This window comes from Columba livia, chromosome 3, assembly GCF_036013475.1.
Source record: "Columba livia isolate bColLiv1 breed racing homer chromosome 3, bColLiv1.pat.W.v2, whole genome shotgun sequence".
NCBI lineage: Eukaryota > Metazoa > Chordata > Aves > Columbiformes > Columbidae > Columba > Columba livia.
The window spans coordinates 552,896-573,743 of NC_088604.1; the positions used below are offsets into that span (position 1 = coordinate 552,896).

At 59.7% G+C, this 20,848-nt stretch overlaps 1 protein-coding gene across 2 annotated transcripts in view; it reads left to right on the forward strand.

Moving 5' to 3' along the window:
* Positions 1-20,848, forward strand: part of ASXL2 (ASXL transcriptional regulator 2) — a 101,334-nt gene that overhangs the window by 30,601 nt on the left and 49,885 nt on the right. Inside the window, exons 3-4 of one of the 2 annotated variants that reach the window (XM_065055405.1) lie at positions 8,562-8,670; positions 14,435-14,585. In XM_065055405.1, coding sequence (XP_064911477.1) covers positions 8,562-8,670; positions 14,435-14,585 — 260 coding nt within the window. Of the gene's footprint in view, positions 1-8,561; positions 8,671-14,434; positions 14,586-17,460; positions 18,296-20,848 lie in introns of those variants that run through there. The other variant, XM_065055406.1, reaches the window with a different exon arrangement.

A 20,848-nucleotide genomic window follows, 5' to 3' on the forward strand; every position in this document is an offset into this window, starting at 1 on the left:
TCTGACGCGTCGAGCAGCTCAGAGCAGGGCCAGAGCTCAGCGCGTGGGCCTCCCCTCGCAGCTCCCCCGGCGCCCAGCGTTCGGTGTCCACCGACAGGAACGGAGCCGGGATTACCCCGCTGGTGATGCGCTGTCGCAATACGACGTTGTTGTGCTGGTTTAGCCCCCCGTGCCGTGGGTGGAGTGCCCGCTCTGCACGCAGAGGGACCGTCACTTGCTGCGCGTCACTTTGAGATACACTTTCTGATCTATTGACGGAAGCGCAGATACGGAAAATGTTGATTTTCAGGATAGAGTCAATATTTCGAAGCTGCCAAAGCCCCTCGCTTAGGCAGCAGTGCACAAAAGACAGTTTCTGTAGCCGTTACAGGTGTGTAAGTGTAAGGTCCATGGGTTCCGGTGAATCTGTGAACTTGCTCGTTGTGAGGCCGCTGTTGGGGAGCAGCGGCCGACGCGGCGGTTCGGCAGGAGGGCTTGCACGGCGGGCACTGGTGCTCACTGGTACATACTGGGGCGCTGGTGCTGTCACACACCTGCACGTGGCACGTTCCTGCTGCTGGGCCTAAACCCCTGGCAGCGCCGAACCGCCTCTTCCCCTTCTGATCAAGGTCCGCTTGAGCGGCTGTGCCGCTCCCTGGCTCTCCGCTGAAGTGTGCTCTGAGGATAGTGCGCGTGATACAGGAACGTAAAATGGTGTAAGACTTCAAACAGCAAACAAATGGGCGTTTCCCGGTGTTTCTGAAGAAGGTTCCAGGCCTGGGCACGGGGCCGGGGTTGTGACCGCGCATGGGCACCGCGGGGCTGATTTACACCGGCTTGGCTGCCCGTTTTGGGCAGATTCACCGAAAGGCTGTGCTGCTCTCGGCCTTTGCAGGAGTGAGAACTCAGGAGGTTCAGAGTGCGCTCGTGACACCACAGAAACCAAATTCACCCTGGTCAGTGTCGTTATAGTTGCCTTTGCATCCTCGAAACCCTTGCAAATATATTTATTTTACTTTAACGCAAGCTCGTGTCAGCGAACAGAGCCTGTTTATGTCAGCTGAGCTTATCGGCCCAATTGGCTTTGTCCTGGTGCGAGCCATCTCCAGTATTGCTGGGATGTGAAGCGCTCTGATTGTCGTGCCGCGCTGTCCGTTTGTCAGTGGCTGGCACGGGGTGACTGATAGGGGTGAGCAGCGCGTCTGTCACCGCAGTGACTACAGCAGGTTTGCTGTTCTGCTGGGGCTGTCGCTGACATGCTGCTCCCTTGTGCACTAGGGAGTTCAGGTGGTGCGTTGCGGTGGAAGCGCAGCTGAAGATCTTTCTGCTCGCGGAAGCACAGGCGCGGCTCGTGTGCGGCTCCGCGCGGCGTGTGCAGGGCAGCGGCAGCACCGTGCCGGCCCGCCGCCGCGTCCAAAGGGACCGCTGGGAGCCTTAGTCGACACACCGGGACCTTCTGGAGCTGGGGATGCCTGAGTCACTCATAGCAGGATTTATCCTCTTCTCGTGCTTTGGCCATCAGGAGCGTGGTCTGCTGGGACAGGAGTGTGTTACTGACGCGAACTGCTTTGTTTGCAGAGGGCTTGCCTCTCCCCCGGCGGGGTGAACCCGCAACACCTTGCCTGTGCATGTGGCTTATTTTCAGTGCAAAACGAGGCTCGGGATGAGAGCAGCGCAGGTATTTTGGGGCAGAGCCTCTCCAGCGTCGCTGTGAGCTGGCAGGAGGGCGGCAGGAGCCAGGACAGTTGGGTTTTGCTTGTCCCGCAGCGAGGCGCAGAGCGGAGCTTCAGGCGCGAGCAGCTCAGGCCGGGCTTTGCGAGGCCGGACCAGCAGTGACCCGCAGCTCTCACCTGCGCCCCAGTGCGCGGCAGCCTCGCGGGAAATGGCATTCTTCACACTATCTGTTAGTGCTTGATGTCAAACCACTTATCTGGGTTGAAAAACTTGCTGGAATTCTGCCTAATTAGCTGTAATAATACAGGATGTGGCATAATGTTAATAAAACATCCTGACTCTTCCAGCAGCTCTTGGGGGAAGTCCGAGCAGTTTGGTAGACCCGCAGCGTGCCCTGTGCAGATGTAGATTCCCTGGTTGATTCCCTGGTTGATATGATTCCCTGGTTGATATCAAAACCCGCAGCTGAGTGCCGCGGACCCGAGCTGGCGCAGTGCCCGCTGCTTCGCTAACGGTGTCCGTCCGGGCCCCGGGAAGAGCATCGCAGGCTGGGAAGCGGCAGGAGAAAATGCCATTTTGGTTCCTCGTTTCCAGAAGCCCCCGAAGCCCCAGCGCCCGCACCCACGTGTCGTACCCACGGGGCCGGGGCGTCACGGGTGTTCTGCTGCTCCTGTTCAAATCCAGCCGCTGTGCTGGGGTTCCTGGGTGCGGAACACCCCAGACTCCTCCGTGCCCTCGGTGCTGTCATCTGCACCAAATTGCCAGCATCTGGCCAGATACTTTGACCTCGCATTGACTACGAGCCTGAGATCCCTTTGCAGCCGCTCTGTAGCGGTCATTAACATTGGGTGACAACAGAGCGGTCTGTGAGCACAGGGGATGTGGAAACTTAACACGATGGGAAGAGTAATTAGTGGTCTTGGCTCATTTAGGGAGATTCCTAATGAAACAGTGAAATGCCAGCAGCGCCCCATGGGGGTGGGTGGGGATGGGGCTGGGAAGGGGCGGTGTTTGCTGGGGTTTCCTTGGGAGCAGCTGGTGTTTCTGAGTGCGGATGGAGGTTTCTTTGCCCATCGCCGTGCTGTCGGTCCGCACTGTGGTGATCTGCCGGGTGGGTGGCGGTGGAACAGGAGCCTGCGGGGACGCTGCCCGCAGGAGCAGCGCTGGGGTTTCTGCTGCACAAACGGAGCAGGTTCGTGTATCTGCACCTCGATCCCCTCGGCGTCGTGGCAGGAGCCACAGCTTGAGCTTACCGAGAGCCCGGGGCGGCGGATGAGCGTGAGCGCCACGCTGGGGAGCCCCGCGGGCAGAAGCTTTGGAAGTGGAGTGGGGGGCTTGAGCTCTACTGCATCTCCCAGGGAAGCGGCGGGTTCCCCAGCGCTGGAGATGCAGCTGGACAGGGCTGGGCCAGCGTGGCTACAGCAGGCGTTGCCAAGGAAGGCTGGACCTTGGGGTCCCCTCCAACCCGGTGTTCTGTGATTGTATGACTCGCCCCCAGTGCAGCTTCCCGAAACGGGACATGGAGGAGGTCAGAGCTACAAACCAGTCGTGTCGTAGCCTGGCCGAGCTCCGCCTCATCTGGGCTGAGGGATGCGGCCTGTTTGGGACCTCGGAAGGTACGGTCTGTCAGCGGTCCCATTATTAACGATGGTCTGTCAGTGGTCCTATTAACCATGGTCAGTTGGCAGTCCCATTAACAGTGGTTTATCAATGGTCCCATTAACCATGGTCAGTTGGCAGTCCCATTAATGATGGTTTATCAGCAGTCCTGTTAGCCACGGTCAGTTGGCAGTCCCATCAACAGTGGTTTATCAGCAGTCCCATTAGCCATGGTCAGTTGGCAGTCCCATTAACAGTGGTTTATCAATGGTCCCGTTAACCATGGTCAGTTGGCAGTCCCATTAATGATGGTTTATCAGTGGTCCCGTTAAGGATGGTCACTTGGCAGTCCCATTAACGATGGTCCATCCCATTAACAATGGTCTGTGAGCGGTCCCGTTAGCGATGGTCAGCAGCATGGGATGTGTCTCTGAGCAGAGCAGGAGGGGTTTGGGCGGGATGGAAGGGGCTGGAGTGAATTAGTGGGTAACGATGCATCTGCAGCGGCAGGAGCTCGTCTGTCCCTTCATCTGCTTCTGGCGCTGCCGATTCTGAGTGACAGGAGCCGGCGGACACGGCTGCTGATCCGCTGCGTGGTCCTGGCCAGTGCAGATGGCCTGTTATTAAAAAGGGAGAAGAGGCAGCAATAAAAGCAATGGCTGGCTCCTAAGGCTAGTTTTGGGCACCTATTGCATTAAAGTAACAAAAGGTGGGCTGTGTGCAAAACACAGGTAGTTGGAAGAGGTATCAAGTGAATATTGGGGGACTCTGAGCGAAGGGGCAGCAAAGAAAGAGCAAGGGATGAAATCTTTCCATTCAGAGAACAAGCTTCATCTCCAACAATAAACGTCACACCAGCCTCACTGCACATGTCTTTGTTAGCAGACTGTTGGAGTGTGGGGCAGGGGCTGCGGTATCGCAGCAACACCTCTTCTCAAAGGAAAGCGCCCCAAGCGCAGGGCAGGGGCTGCGGTAACGTGGCAATGCCTCTTCTCAAAGGAAAGCGCCCCAAGCGCAGGGCAGGGGCTGCGGTAATGTGGCAATGCCTCTTCTCAAAGGAAAGCGCCCCAAGCGCAGGGCAGGGGCTGCGGTAATGTGGCAATGCCTCTTCTCAAAGGAAAGCGCCCCAAGCGCAGGGCAGGGGCTGCGGTAATGTGGCAATGCCTCTTCTCAAAGGAAAGCGCCCCAGCGCTCGGCGGGGCTGCAGCGGTGCTGCGGCTGTGCCCCCGGCCGGGCCGGCGCGGGCAGCTCCGCCTGGGCTGGGACACCCTGTGGGTGGGTTTGTCGGTTTGGGTCAGTGTGTGGGATGCAGACCGGGACCAGTGGAGCTGAGCCTGCCTGGGCAGCTCCCTGTGCTCTGGGATACCCTTTAATGGAATCCCAGAACCCCAGAGTGTCAGGGGTTGGAGGGCCCTGGAAAGCTCATGCAGTGCAATCCCCCCATGGAGCAGGAACACCCAGATGAGGTTACACAGGAAGGTGTCCAGGCGGGTTGGAATGTCTGCACAGAAGGAGACTCCACAACCTCCCTGGGCAGCCTGGGCCAGGCTCTGCCACCCTCACCCCAACAAGTTGCTTCTCATCTTGCAGTGGAACCTCCTGTGTTCCAGTTTGCACCCATTGCCCCTTGTCCTGTCCCTGGTTGTCACCAGAAGAGCCTGGCTCCATCCTCCTGACACTGCCCCTTTCCATATGGGCAGGTTTGTTGTCGGTTTGGGTCTGTGCGGGATGCAGACCGGGCTCAGCAGAGCCGAGCCTGTGTGGGCGGCTCGGGATGCTCTGGGTTACCTTTGGACGGGTGTGTTGTTGGTTTGGGTCTGTGTGGGATGCAGACCGGGCTCAGCAGAACTGGCTGGTGCTGGGGCGGCTCAGGAACCCGCAGCAGCCGCCCTGTCCCGCTCTGCAGCTGCCTTGGGCCCCTCTCCAGAGCCCCACACCACGGGGAGGCAGAAAGGTGTAATATGGCATGAAAACCACGCGCCAAATACCCACATCGAACCTTTTAAAAAAAACAAGTTCGGTGGGACTTGTCAACTGATTTTTAGCTTCTAAAATCTCCGCAATGAGCTTTCTGAAAGGCTAGAGGAGTGAGACGTTTGTGCCAGATGTTTGCGCGGGAAGAGCCCGCAGAGCGAACAGGAACAAGCGCTGCAGCAGGAGCAGTGGCGGCGCTGTGGGTGCCGTGGGGCAGCAGTCGGTGTGGGGCCAGGCCGGTGTCGCTGTTGCAAACACGGGTCCTGCCGGGGCTTCGTTCCCCGGAGCTCCCAGAGCGCAGCTCTGCCCGGGCTTTGTACAGCGCTTGGCCTCACTGGTACTCTGCTCTGGCACCGGTTTTAGATGCAGGTGCTCCCTGAGCTCAAGTCCGCGGCAGGGCTGTCCCGGGCGGGGGTGCTCTGGGTGCCGGGCGCTGCTCAGCCTGCTGTCCGTGATCCGGAATTAACGGAAACTGACGGCTGAGCGCTGTCCAGGGGCGGCGACGGGAGTGTGACGGAGAACAGTGGTGGGACAGGAGCGCTGCGTGTCCTGCCAGGTACAGCTGCGCCTGGACAGATGACACCTGTGTGCCGTTCTGGGATAGTGCCTGCTCCCGAAATCCCGAAACCCCAGTGTCCCCTGCAGAAATCCCGAAACCCCAGTGTCCCCTGCAGAAATCCCGAAACCCCAGTGTCCCCTGCAGAAATCCCGAAACCCCAGTGTCCCCTGCAGAAATCCCACCCAGGAGCACCAAGGCACCGAGGGGCGGCTGTGCCTGGGGTGAGGCCTTGGGAAAGGATCTGGGAGTGTGTAAGGAATCACAGAACCACACAGTCCCAGCCTGGCTGGGCTGGGCTCTCTGTAGATCCCCAGCCCACCTGCTCACGCGGGGTCACAGAGCAGATCACGCAGGGTCACAGAGCAGATCACGCAGGGTCACCAGAGCAGATCATACAGGGTCACAGAGCAGATCACACAGGGTCACCAGAGCAGATCCCGCGGGGTCACCAGAGCAGATCCCGCGGGGTCACCAGAGCAGATCCCGCGGGGTCACCAGAGCAGATCACACGGGGTCACCAGAGCAGATCACACAGGATCCCAGGGGTTTGAATGTCTCAGAGCAGGAGACTCCACACCCGCTCTGGGCAGCCTGGGCCAGGCTCTGGCACCTCCCAGCAAACAAGTTTCTGCTCATGTTCACATGGAGCCTCCTGTGTTTCAGTCTGTGCCCGGTGCCCCTCACCCTGGCGTTGGGCACCACTGAACAGAGTCTGCTCCATCCTGACACCCACCCTGAGCTGTTGATCATTGATCACATCCCTCTCAGCTTCTCTTCTCCACTCAGCAGCCCCAGCTCTCTCAGTCTCCTCAGCACAAAGATGCTCCAGACCCCTCAGCATCTCCGTGTCCCTCCCTGGGCTCTCTGCAGTGACTCCTGGTCCCTGCCCCGGGCTCCCCGGCTGCCCTTCGTGCAGGCTCAGAGCTCTGCTGCTGCTGTCAGTGTCGCAGCAAACCTGAGTGCAGACAAACAGCTGTATCTCCTGCTTGGGGATTTCACTTAATCACAAAGATTTTAGTCAATTTGATGGTTCTGGTTCCAGCCCGTGGGTGCTGGGAGGCAGAAGCCTCCTGCTTATTTTCTGTGCAAGAGTTGTGCCGAATGTGGAGATGCTGTATGAGCGAGGACGCCCGTGTGGCAGAGGGCGTGATGAGCCTGACCCGCGTGGGGACAGAAGTCCCTTGTCTTTCCGTGTCCACGCGCGGCTGTTCCTGTCGGCAGGATGGGGTCAGACGGCGGACAAAGACACCCCACAAACAGCGCTGGGAGCACGGTCCTCTGCCCGGCTCTCCCGGCCGGGACCGCGGATCCCCGCTCCTTTCAGGGAGCATGGTGTGATTGGCCTCCACGCTTGATCCCGCAGCCCTCATTTCAGTGTGCGGGGGGCTTTAAAACATCCCGCGGTTTTAAATATCTCTGCATCGTTAGCTCGTGGCAGATCTGCTCTGGGGTTCGGATGAGCAGCACTGACTATCTGGAGCTTTAACGGTGCGGGACCGCTTTGATGTTCTGCACGAACGCTTTGGAGAGCCCGAACTGGGGTTTCTTTGTTTGCTGTTCCTCCTCTCTGGACGGAGCGCGGGTGCGTTGCGCTGGTTTCACTGCCGCTGTCGGGGCAGCTTCGGCTTCTGTTCTGTGCGAGAATCGAAGTTGGACGTGGGACGTTGTGGCTGCGTGGGGCGGGCTGTGTGTGTGCGGGGCCGTGTGCGTGTGGGGCCGTGTGCGTGTGGGGCTGTGTGTGTGTGTGTGTGTGTGTGGGGCCGTGTGTGTGTGTGTGTGCGGGGCTGTGTGTGTGCGTGGGGCCGTGTGTGTGTGCGGGGCTGTGTGTGTGTGTGTGTGTGTGGGGCCGTGTGTGTGTGTGTGTGCGGGGCCGTGTGTGTGTGTGCGGGACTGTGTGTGTGTGTGTGCGGGGCCGTGTGTGTGTGTGCGGGACTGTGTGTGTGTGTGTGTGCGGGACTGTGTGTGTGTGTGTGCGGGGCCGTGTGTGTGTGTGCGGGGCCGTGTGTGTGTGTGCGGGGCCGTGTGTGTGTGTGTGCGGGGCCGTGTGTGTGTGTGTGCGGGGCCGTGTGTGTGTGTGTGCGGGACTGTGTGTGTGTGTGTGTGCGGGACTGTGTGTGTGTGTGTGCGGGGCCGTGTGTGTGTGTGTGCGGGGCTGTGTGTGTGTGTGCGGGACTGTGTGTGTGTGTGTGCGGGGCCGTGTGTGTGTGTGTGCGGGGCCGTGTGTGTGTGTGTGCGGGGCCGTGTGTGTGTGTGTGCGGGGCCGTGTGTGTGTGTGTGCGGGACTGTGTGTGTGTGTGTGCGGGGCCGTGTGTGTGTGTGTGCGGGACTGTGTGTGTGTGTGTGCGGGACTGTGTGTGTGTGTGTGCGGGGCCGTGTGTGTGTGTGCGGGGCTGTGTGTGTGTGTGCGGGGCTGTGTGTGTGTGTGCCGGGCCATGTGTGCCAGGCGGTGTGTGCCGGGCGGTGTGTGTGTGCCAGGCTGTGTGTGTGTGCCGGGCGGTGTGTGCCGGGCGGTGTGTGTGTGCCGGGCGGTGTGTGTGTGTGCCGGGCCATGTGTGCCGGGCCATGTGTGCCAGGCGGTGTGTGCCGGGCGGTGTGTGCCGGGCGGTGTGTGTGTGCCGGGCGGTGTGTGTGTGCCGGGCGGTGTGTGTGTGCCGGGCGGTGTGTGTGTGCCGGGCGGTGTGTGCCGGGCGGTGTGTGTGTGCCGGGCGGTGTGTGCCGGGCGGTGTGGGGCGGCCGGCGCGCCGGCCCCGGGCACTGACGCTGTGTCTGTTTGCAGCGGGACGTCTCCGCTGGCGTGCCTCAACGCCATGCTGCACACCAACTCCCGTGGCGAGGAGGGCATCTTCTACAAGGTCCCGGGCCGCATGGGCGTCTACACGCTGAAGGTGAGTGTCGCAGAATCATGGAGTCGTTTCTGTCATAGGATCATGACCAGCCCTGTCCCTGCCCCCTGTCCTGAGAACCCCATGTCCGTCTGTCCAGCCCTCCAGGGCTGGTGACTCCAGCACTGCCCTGGGCAGCCTGTTCAATGCCCCACAGCCCTTTGGGGAAGAAATTGTTCCCACATCCAACCTCACCCTCCCCTGGGCAACTTGAGGCCGTTTCCTCTGGTCCCATCAGTTGCTACTTGGGAGAAGAGACCAACCTGTCCCGTCTCGGCTGGGAATTGTGTTGGAACACTCAGCTGACTTTTCTCCATGTAAAAATGTGCTGATTAGGGTCATCCTGAAGAGGGGACTGTCCCCCTGTAGCAGGAGCTGTAGCATGAACTTGCCCTCCTGACGCAGCCACCGCGTCTCCGTGCTTGGCAGTGGCCCCCGTGTGCCGAAACGCACTTCACGGTGGGGCAGTTTGCTGGTATTAATTACTATCCTAGAAATAAAAGAGTAGTTAAATTTGTAATAAAATTCTAGCCCTAAAAGGCAAACCTCATCTTCACTGATTCAACCTGTATCTAGAAATGAAATATTACCTTATCCTCAGTCTGTTAATAGCAGGCAGGGAACATTTGTAGGGGAAAAGTGTGGATTCCTCGGTTTACCTGCTTAGCTTCTCTAAAAATCATCTTTATTTGAAGCCTTTTCCCAGCTGAACTCTGGGGGGCCGCGAGCTCGCGCTGTTGGTGGCTGTGGCCGGTTCCGGAGGCCGTTCCGTAGCCGGAGCCCAGCGCGGTGTCCCCGCGGGAACCACGGCCCCCGTCTCGCTCCCCGCTCCACACACACAAACAGTGGCTCCCGGGATGAGGTTTGTACTCACACACACTGAAACGTTCCAGTTGGGTTACCAAGGGGGCTGACTCCGAGTTGCCCAGAAGAGCATGTCCTCGTTGTCATTGTCAGAACGGATTCCTGTCCGTCTCCCCCCACCGCGGGCGCTGGGAACGCACCTTGTTCCCTGAGTTCTCGTGCAGAGTGTGACCGTCCGTGGACACCGACGTCCCCAGAGCTGCCGGAAAGGCCGTGGCAGGACACCCGGCAAACTCCTTCCTTTGAATGTGTTGGACCAAGCAGAGGTTGATCTGATTTTGGTGAGAAGTCCATAGAGCACCGTTTTGCCAACACCTTTGGTGAGCTAAGGACTGCCAGAGGAACACCCAACAACGAGGAAGCTGCTTACCTGTTTGCCGATAAACTGCATCAATTTTTGCACCATTTTTCACTGCACAAAACCGGGATGTTCTGCGTTTTCGGAATGAAGAACGCAGAGCGCCGGGCAGGGAGAGCGGTGTCCTGCCGGAGCGCTGGGGCTCGGGAGAGGATTGGCATCTGGTGGCAGACAAGGAACCGAGTCCTCGGCAGTGGATTGTGTGTCACGATGCTGCAAAGCTGTGCTGGAAAGCTGCAGAGCAGAACAAAATGACTCAAGATGTAAAAAAACCCCAAAAGTCCCTTTTGAAAGGTTGTGAGCATGTTGTTAGTGGGGCAGGTCTGAGGCAAACTCCGTGTCTAGTGGTGAAATCTGGTCAAGTGTAAGTGCGTTTGAGCACCAGCCCTGGCTGTCCAGGCTACTGCTCGGTTTGTTTTGCTCGTGAGATCTGCAGGTTCAGACTGACCATAGTTCGTGATGTTAAGCTTCAGCAGAACTCCAGTGCGGTTTGGCTGACTGGAGGAGCACGTAGGTGGGAGGCAGCGACTGGTGCGAGTGAGGAGGCTGGAGCAGCGGCCGAGCGACTCCCTGCTGTGTCCCGTGTGTCCCTGCTGTCCCCTGTCCTGCCGGGGCTGTGTGGGCTACCGGGGGTGAGTCCCCAGTGTCCCAGGACAGACGGACACGTTGAGCCCAGCTGCACCGTCACAGGCCCCCGTGCCCCGGGCAGTCCCGGCCCAGTGCCGGGAGGAGCCCGCGGGCTGTGGAGATGCTGCGTTGAGTGAGGAAGCCTTTGGAGATCCGGGTGAGCAGAACACGCCGGCTGGGGGGGGATGATGATCTTTTGAGGTCCCTTCCTGCGAGGGCGAAAACTCACGAACTCCACACAATCCAATATGAATTCAAGCGAAGCCATTTATTACAGGAACAAGCCTCCTTATGTATGCAGGTATTTCCTGATCACACATCCACGCTCCAAGCACGCATTAGCCCATTGGATATTGTCCGTGTTCACGAGCTGTCCACACGCCCGAGTCTCACTGCTGTTAGGTCTGTTGATTTACGTCGTGTTTTCAGCTTTCCGAGGTGGCCTTGAAACTCCTTTGGGCCTGGCTAGTTCAGTAACAAATCTCCGTCTAACAGAAACCCATCCACACGTTGACGTCAAGAAAATCCCTCCAATCTGCCACAGCTGGCAGTCCCCGGCGCCGGGAGGGAGCGGTGACAAGCAGCGCGTTGTCACACCGCGGGGAGCGCCGGGCGATCGGCGGATCAGCTGCTGGCAGAGGAGGGTGCTGGGACACTTGGTGGTGACAGAGCTGCACTTTGGCTTTGGTGGCTCGGGTCCCTGGGTGATGGAGTCACCGAGCTGCGTGGCAGCAGACCGGCCAGCCCTGGGATCTTCCTTTCACTTTTGTTTTCTTCCTACACTTGGTGATAAGGATGTTTAAAACAGGTTAGAGAATGAAAGCCATGGAGTATGGGAGTTCTGTGAAGTACCGTTCAAAGGATGAGGTGTTTTGGGGGCCAGGAGGATGCCTGGTGGCAGCTAGCAATTGAACTAAACTTCATGTTCATTGTTATTAATGTGATTTTACTGCTCCTGTTTCCCAGCGGGTGATCGTCTGTGACCGCAGGGCTCGGCCGGGTTTGGCGCTGTGGCGGTGCCGAGGCTGTGCTGGCGCGGAGCGGGACCCGGGGCACGGGGCACAGGACAGGCCGAGCTGCCCGGAACGCGGCTGCGCTCCCTCGGAGCTGCGGGGCTTGTCCAGGAGAGCTCAGGCTGCGCTCATCTGCAATATTGTGTCCAGCTGTGGCCCCTCAGCTCCAGCAGGACAGGGAACTGCTGGAGAGAGTCCAGCGCAGCCACCAAGATGCTGGAGGGAGTGGAGCATCTCCCGTGTGAGGAAAGGCTGAGGGAGCTGGGGCTCTGGAGCTGGACAAGAGGAGACTGAGGGGGGACTCATTCCTGGGGATCAATATGGAAAGGGGGAGTGTCAGGAGGATGGAGCCAGGCTCTTCTGGTGACAACCAGTGACAGGACAAGGGGCAATGGGTGCAAACTGGAACACAGGAGGTTCCACTGCAAGAGGAGAAGCAACTTGTTGGGGTGAGGGTGGCAGAGCCTGGCCCAGGCTGCCCAGGGGGTTGTGGAGTCTCCTTCTGTGCAGACATTCCAACCCGCCTGGACACCTTCCTGTGTAACCTCATCTGGGTGTTCCTGCTCCATGGGGGGATTGCACTGGATGAGCTTTCCAGGGCCCTCCAACCCCTGACACTCTGGGGTTTTGTGGTTCTGGGGTTCATGAGCCGCTGTCTCTTGTGCTCTGTGCGGTACTGCTGGCAGCAGCCACGTTTGTCTCCATGAGAACAATCGGCCATTGGAACAGTCTCTGCAGGGCAGCGCTGGGCTCCCCAACGCTGGACGTGTTGAAGATTCAGCTGCACGGGGCTGGGCTGGCTTGGCTAGACCAGGCTTTGCCAAGAAAGGCTGGACCAGGTGATCCTTGAGGGCTCATCCAGCCCGGTGTTCTGCAATTCTGTGACTTGCCCTGGCGAGGGTCTGCTGCTCGTTTCTTGTGCAGCCTGAACAGTCTGCTGGTCCCCGGGTAAAATTAACCCCACCTTCTCCGAAATGCTACAGAATAAAACAAATTACCTCGAACTTGTAGGAAAAATATGGAATTTCTGGTAGGTTGTGGCGTTTGAGTTTCTTGCCGGGGGTATTTTTCCTGGTTTGCAAAGGGCTGAGCTCTGGGCTGGGGTTTTGTTCCGTTCCCCGCTCTGGTTGCCGCCCACGCCTCTGGCCCTTCCTCTGCCTTGTTGGCGTTACCTGCTCCCCCAGAGACGTCAGTTCGGGTAAGAGCACCGAGTCCGCGGCCCCTGCCCTGCGCTGCGGGCGCCACCGCGGTTCTGCTCCGCTCAGGACTGGGAGAGCACGGCTGCACAAACCGCAGGAGCTCAACGTGGAATTGCTCCGTCGCGGGTGACTGAGTCACCTTTGCCAGGGTTAAGCTGAGGAGGAGGTTGAATGGCGGGAGCGTCCCCATCAGGAATACGCAAGTTCCATCTCTGTCAGCTTTGAGACCTGATAGAAATAGCAGGTTTTTTTCCTGCTTTGGGTGATATCTTCTCTTCCACTGTGGTTCACAAGTAGCTCTTAATGTGCACTTCAAAGAACTTATTTCTGGAGTGCAGGATGAAAATGCGGTTGAATATCTGAAGCTATCGGCTCACCTCGCTGATAGGAGAAATGGGGGATAATTAAATTGGTGACGCTTGCGTTGTCTTTAGTGCTTTTTGGCCTTCCACGTGGCAGCCGGCCGTAGCCGTGAGGGCAGAGCGGGGCCGGCAGGGCGTTGAGCGTGACGGCGTTTCTGTGGGACACAGACGCGTTCTCTGTCCAGCTCTCACCGCCACTGCCCCGTTTGCCCCGGGAACATTTACAGCTTCAGTGACATCACTGACGAGGATTTCAGGGTAACAGCGTCATTTTGGGTCCGTGGGCCAGCAGGGGTGCGGGTCCCGTGTCCATGGGGCACCCAGAGCGGGTTTGGGTGGCTGGACAGCGGTGACATTAATGGCCACGGCCAAACAGCTCATCAGCAGAATATGGTTTGTTGTCACTAATTAGCACTGATTTCTGATGGAGGTTGAAATGCGGCTAAGCACTAGAGGGCAGTCTGGGTTTAGGTGCGGACAGGGTGGAACCCGCGCTGGTTCTGGAGGCGATGACGAGTTCTGGAGGTGACATAGGGTCTGGAGGTGACGTGGGGTCTGGAGGTGACGGTGGTTCTGGAGGTGACCGCGGGGTCTGGAGGTGACATAGGGTCTGGAGGTGACGTGGGGTCTGGAGGTGACGGTGGTTCTGGAGGTGACCGCGGGGTCTGGCGGTGACAGTGGAGCCTGGAGTTGACCACAGGGTCTGGAGGTGACAACGGGGTCTGGAGGTGACCGGAGGGTCTGGGGGTGACTGGGGAGTCTGGGGGTGACTGGGGGGTCTGGAGGTGACCAGAGGGTCTGGGGATGACTGGGGGGTCTGGGGGTGACCGGGGGGTCTGGGGGTGACCGGGGGGTCTGGGGGTGACTGGGGGGTCTGGAGGTGACTGGGGGGTCTGGGGGTGACTGGGGGGTCTGGAGGTGACCGGGGGGTCTGGGGGTGACCAGGAGGTCTGGGGGTGACCGGGGGGTCTGGGGGTGACCGCAGCCTCTGCAGCCTGGACGTTCCCCACAGGAACACGTGCCAGCTCCGGTTTGGAAGGAGCTGGCAGGACAGGCAGCGTTACCTGGTCCCACTGGTGTTCTTGTCTCGGGGAGTTCCAAGAGGGGATTTCTGGTGGAGGGGACGAGCGCTGGCGCTGGGGAGCAGTTCGGTGGAGGGTGAGGGGTCGGTGCGGAGCTCGCGCCAGCGGGGCTGCGCTCATGTTTGATTGGGGCTTGCAGGAGCCGGCCGAGCGCTTCTGCCCGCGCTCCATGGTCCGCACTTGGTAAGCAGAAACCCGCTGCTTTAGGAACCGGGAGAAGTTCCTGCCGAGCGAGTGACGGTGTTTGTCTTTCCGTGCGCAGAAGGACGTTCCGGACGGGCTGAAGGAGCTGTGTGACGGCTCGGAGGAGAGCAGCGACGCGCGCTCCGACTCGCCCAGCTCCGACAACAGCAGCAGCAGCAGCGACGGCTGCGGCAACAAGGACGGGAAGAAGAGCAGATGGAAAAGAAAAGGTAATTTTCCTTTTCCGCAGCGATGGCGTCTGGCACGGTCCGTGTCCGTGTCCGTGTCTGTGTGGGACCGGGAGCTTTTCATCCACATCTGTTGCTTTATAAAGACAGTTAAATCCTAAAATCTGCTGTTGCCATTGGTGCTCATGGATTGACATGTATACTGTTGTAGGTACCAAAGGGGAGCAGGCACCTGTAATTAAGTGTAATTAGGGCCTCGACACAAGTCACAGCCCAGCAGGCTGTGCTGCCCACCTGGGAATCAGTTTCTTCCCGGTTTTCTCCGCTATCCATCTGCTTTCCCAGGAAATCAGCGCTTTTTCTTCCTGGCCCTGGTGCTTCGGCTGCCGCGCTGGCTCAGGACGGGCTTGGAATGGGCTCGGAATGGGCTCAGAATGGGCTCGGAATGGGCTCGGAATGGGCTCGGGATGGGCTCGGAATGGGCTCAGAATGGGCTCGGAATGGGCTCAGGATGGGCTCGGAATGGGCTCGGGACGGGCTCGGGACGGACTTGGAACAGGCTCGGAACGTGGGGTTAAAGCTGCATGTGAACTGCGGGTCCCGTGGGCTCGGCCGCTCGGCTCTGCGGCTCTCGGGAACCAGGAAACCTCTACCTGTCAGCACTGCGAGTGAAATCCTTTACCACCTCGGATAACACAGGAAAGTGAAGTCCTTCACAACCTCAGATAACACAGGAAAGTGAAATCCTTTACCACATCAGGTGGTACAGGAAAGTGAACTCCTTTACAACCTCAGATAATACAGGAAATTACAAGCTCAGATAACACACTAAAACACCGTTCTTTCCTCCGCTGCTCCGTGTGGGTGGCTGCTGAAGTCGAACGCTTCCGTGGTGTTTCCAGGATATCCAGATGGTGGGTTTTCCGCAGCAGAGTGTTTTTGGGAGTGCGGGGGCGCCGAGCAGAGGCAGTAGCGGATTTCGCTGTGTTTGGAGCCTGCGAGGCCGCGCCGTGCCCCGTGGGTGCTGCTGCACCGCGTGTCGCAGCCTCCGGAGCAGCGGAATCACAGCCCCTCTGCCCCCGTCACGGTGTTCGCATCCTGGGTCAGGGACAGACCGAAGCTCCCGTCTCTGGGTTCAGCCCCCGCTCATCCGACCGGCGCTGCCTCGTTCTTTCCTCCTCAAAAGTCGGATGTCTGCTTGGGTACCAGGAGCTGAATCAATTAGAAAAAAGCTGTAATAAAACGCAGAGGTGTGACACTCCCCCTTTCCATCTTGATCCCCAGGAATGAGTCCCCCCTCAGTGTCCTCTTGTCCAGCTCCAGAGCCCCAGCTCCCTCAGCCTTTCCTCCCACGGGAGATGCTCCACTCCCTCCAGCATCTTGGTGGCTGCGCTGGACTCTCTGCAGCAGTTCCCTGTCCTGCTGGAACTGAGGGGCCACAGCTGGACACAAGATTCCCGGTGCGGTCTCGGTCTGGGTGGTTCCTGCTCCGGGACCTGGCTGCTGTTTGGTGGGCTGTGGTGACGCGGAGCTGCGGAGCCCATGAGCGCAGGGAGCCTCGGCAGGGCGCTCGGTGGGAGGCCCTGGGCACCGGCTGGTTCTGTGTGAGTTGTGTCTGGACGGGAGGCCGGCGGTGTCGCTGTCCCAGCCGCGCTGCACCGAGCTGCGCAAACAGCCCTGCTCGCCGGGGGTCAGCTCCGTTTGGGCTGGGAAACAAAGCTTGGCTCTTGATTTTGGTCTGGTTTTGAACTGAAGCTTTTAAAACGGATTTCAACTTAACTGCGTAGCTGGAGGGGCTACAAAGATCATTCCGTTCCTGCTTTGCAAACAGCCGCTGGGTGGGAAGGGAGAAGTGGCCCCATAGCTGCTGGAGCTGGAACTGGAGCTTCCACGTGAGGATACAGGAGGATGCACGAGGGCGATGCAGGAGACGCTTGGGAAGCTCAGTCGTTGATCAGTGCCAGCACATCAATATACAGCAAATCGGCTTTGCCAGTTCCAGGTCTCGTTGCTTATTTTTTCTGTGATAGCTGTCACTAAATAAGTCACCTGGTTTATCTTCCTGGTTCCGTTTCCTGGCTGTAATGTAATGTTGCACCAAAACTAAATGATCCAAAACGGTTTAATGAGCTTAGGTGAGGTACAGTGATGGTAAATGGTTTTAAAACATCTTTGCATGAAACATTTTAAAATTCTAATATTTGAGGGCATCTCTCTTAGGTCAGGCTGTCCCTCACTGTTCTTTGCAGACCGTGGTTTTCAGGGGGTGCATCCCACACTTGCACGGGTTGGGGTTCCCCGGGTGCGGAGCGGCTGGACTCGGAGAGCCGGGTATAAAAGCACCCGTGCCTGCAGCCCGCAGGGCGGACGCGGTTCTTCCATTCCTGGTCATTCTTTCACATCACGCACCTGGAAAGATTCTTCTGGTTTCCTCTGGCAAAGGCCGAGGTTCCATCGTGCTGCTCTACACAGACACTAACCTGCGCTGGCTGTCCGAGGAGCTGCCGTGGAAAGCGTCACGCAAGCAGAAAGTGCCCCCAGGCTGCGGTTGCTCTGGGCTCTGCCATCGGAACGTTTGCACGTGGCAGTGAGTGAATCTGCGCCCCGTGGGAGCTCCTGGCGTGGGGACGAGCTGACGCGGCGCTGGTGCCGGCAGCTCCTGGTGCCTCTGTGCCTCGTGCTGCTCTTTTCTCCTTTGCCATAACCAGGGCGGCACCACGTTCTAATGTGAGAGGTTCCTGCAGCGCCAAGTGGTGCAGCGTCCCCTGGAACGCCGAGGGGTGCGGTGTCCCCTGGAACACTGAGCGGTGCGGTGTCCCCTGGAACGCCGAGCGGTGCAGCGTCCCCTGGAACGCCGAGGGGTGCGGTGTCCCCTGGAACACTGAGCAGTGCGGTGTCACCTGGAACGCCGAGCGGTGCAGCGTCCCCTGGAACGCCGAGGGGTGCGGTGTCACCTGGAACGCCGAGGGGTGCGGTGTCACCTGGAACGCCGAGCGGTGCGGCGTCCCCTGGAATGCTGCACTCCTACACGGCCGCTTCCTGCGCTGTGTGCACGGAACACACAGAAACCTCCTTCCTCCTTTAGAACAATCCCAAGCTCCAGAGGAGCGCAGATTTCAGCCAGAACTGGCTGCCGGCATGGCGTGGCTGCTGGCCACGGGTTCCAGGGCGCTGGCATGGCGTGGCTGCTGGCCGTGGGTGATGGGGCTGGTGGCATGGCGTGGCTGCTGGCCACAGGTGACCGGGGTGCCAGCATGGCGTGGCTGCTGGCCACGGGTGACCGGGGTGCCAGCATCCAGGGACCTGTTGGCATCGGGGGCAGCTGCTCCGGGCTTGTTCGCAGGGGTGGGGAGGATGGATTCTATTGTGAGAATACGAAGTTCTGATAGAAATGGATGAAGTGGATGCAGAGCGGGGCAGACAGTGAACAGATGAGCTGTGCCCGTGTTGTTTTGCTGAGAGGCTTTGACTCGAGCTCTTTGAGACTGCAGTTTAGCCTAACAGGACATTATTTTCGCTCATATACATATAAAACAGGAAGCGCATTCAGATAACATCAACAGCCGCTTCCTTATATGTACAAAAATAAAGTGCTCTGACACCAGCAAAACCGGCGCTTTGATTGTAGAGAGGACAGAAACCTTGTGTGCTGCAGCCGCGCACGGGAGAGACCAGCGCGGAGCAGGGACAGAGCTGGAGAGGGCCCCGGTGCCACCGCCTGCAGCCCCGGCACTGAGCACGACAGGACGCAGGTGTGGGGCTGGGGACACAACAGCGATGGTCACGGGGCAGTGTCAGTGCGGGGCTGGGGACACAACAGCGATGGTCACGGGGCAGTGTCAGTGCGGGACTGGGGACACAACAGCGATGGTCACAGGGCAGTGTCAGTGCGGGGCAGGGGACACAGCAGCGATGGTCACAGGGCAGTGTCAGTGCGGGACTGGGGACACAACAGCGATGGTCACGGGGCAGTGTCAGTGTGGGGCTGGGGACACAACAGCGATGGTCACAGGGCAGTGTCAGTGCGGGGCTGGGGACACAACAGCGATGGTCACGGGGCAGTGTCAGTGTGGGCCTGGGGATGCGGCGGTGCTGTTCCTGTGGGGCTGGGGATGCAATGGCGCTGTTCCTGTGGGGCTGGGGATGCAGTGGCGCTGTTCCTGTGGGCCTGGGGATGCGGTGGTGCTGTTCCTGTGGGGCTGGGGATGCAGTGGTGCTGTTCCTGTGGGGCTGGGGACACGGTGGCGCTGTTCCTGTGGGGCTGGGGATGCAGTGGTGCTGTTCCTGTGGGGCTGGGGATGCAATGGCGCTGTTCCTGTGGGGCTGGGGATGCAGTGGTGCTGTTCCTGTGGGGCTGGGGACACGGTGGCGCTGTTCCTGTGGGGCTGGGGATGCAGTGGCGCTGTTCCTGTGGGGCTGGGGATGCGGCGGCGCTGTTCCTGTGGGGCTGGGGATGCAATGGCGCTGTTCCTGTGGGGCTGGGGACACGGTGGCGCTGTTCCTGTGGGGCTGGGGATGCAGTGGTGCTGTTCCTGTGGGGCTGGGGATGCGGCGGCGCTGTTCCTGTGGGGCTGGGGATGCAGTGGCGCTGTTCCTGTGGGGCTGGGGATGCGGCGGTGCTGTTCCTGTGGGGCTGGGGATGCAGTGGTGCTGTTCCTGTGGGGCTGGGGATGCAGTGGTGCTGTTCCTGTGGGGCTGGGGATGCGGTGGTGCTGTTCCTGTGGGGCTGGGGATGCAGTGGTGCTGTTCCTGTGGGGCTGGGGATGCAGTGGTGCTGTTCCTGTGGGGCTGGGGATGCGGCGGTGCTGTTCCTGTGGGGCTGGGGATGCAGTGGTGCTGTTCCTGTGGGGCTGGGGATGCAGTGGCGCTGTTCCTGTGGGGCTGGGGATGCGGCGGTGCTGTTCCTGTGGGGCTGGGGATGCAGTGGTGCTGTTCCTGTGGGGCTGGGGATGCGGCGGTGCTGTTCCTGTGGGGCTGGGGATGCGGCGGTGCTGTTCCTGTGGGGCTGGGGATGCAGTGGTGCTGTTCCTGTGGGGCTGGGGATGCAGTGGTGCTGTTCCTGTGGGGCTGGGGATGCGGCGGTGCTGTTCCTGTGGGGCTGGGGATGCAGTGGTGCTGTTCCTGTGGGGCTGGGGACGCGGTGGTGCTGTTCCTGTGGGGCTGGGGATGCAGTGGTGCTGTTCCTGTGGGGCTGGGGATGCAATGGCGCTGTTCCTGTGGGGCTGGGGATGCAGTGGCGCTGTTCCTGTGGGGCTGGGGATGCGGTGGTGCTGTTCCTGTGGGGCTGGGGACGCGGTGGTGCTGTTCGTGGCCCAGCTCTGTGTGGTACCGCTGTCCATAAGCTGCCGTTGCCGCGGGTTTTGGCGGTGGGAGCGCAGCGGGCGCTTTCCTGGCAGGGGTCGCTCTGTGCCGCTCCGAGGTGACACGGGCACCTTTTCTGTGACCTCAGAGCAGCAGCTCAGCTGCCATCTGTGGGGTCTGATGAGAAGAACAGAGCAAGTTTTGCATCCAGTACTTATGATACTGCCAAGACTCCCTGAGTCCCGTGCTGTTGTAAATCATCCTGAAACTTGACGTGCCAATGCCTCAGCTCCAGCTGCTTTTGCTGCCGTTTCGCTGTGATGTTTTGTAGGCCCCTGTGCAGGTGGTTTGCTGTGGAGCGCTCGGTGAAGGTGCGTTCAGCACTCGCTGTCACTGGCTGTGCTGTTCACCTGTGCTGTTCACCTGTGCTGCTCACCTGTGCTGTTCACCTGTGCTGTTCACCTGTGCTGTTCACCCGTGCTGCTCACCTGTGCTGCTCACCTGTGCTGCTCACCTGTGCTGTTCACCTGTGCTGCTCACCCGTGCTGTTCACCTGTGCTGCTCACCTGTGCTGCTCACCTGTGCTGCTCACCTGTGCTGTTCACCTGTGCTGTTCACCCGTGCTGCTCACCTGTGCTGCTCACCTGTGCTGTTCACCTGTGCTGCTCACCTGTGCTGTTCACCTGTGCTGTTCACCCGTGCTGCTCACCTGTGCTGTTCACCCGTGCTGCTCACCCGTGCTGTTCACCTGTGCTGCTCACCCGTGCTGTTCACCTGTGCTGCTCACCTGTGCTGCTCACCTGTGCTGTTCACCTGTGCTGCTCACCTGTGCTGCTCACCTGTGCTGTTCACCTGTGCTGCTCACCTGTGCTGTTCACCTGTGCTGTTCACCCGTGCTGCTCACCTGTGCTGTTCACCCGTGCTGCTCACCCGTGCTGCTCACCTGTGCTGCTCACCCGTGCTGTTCACCTGTGCTGCTCACCCGTGCTGTTCACCTGTGCTGC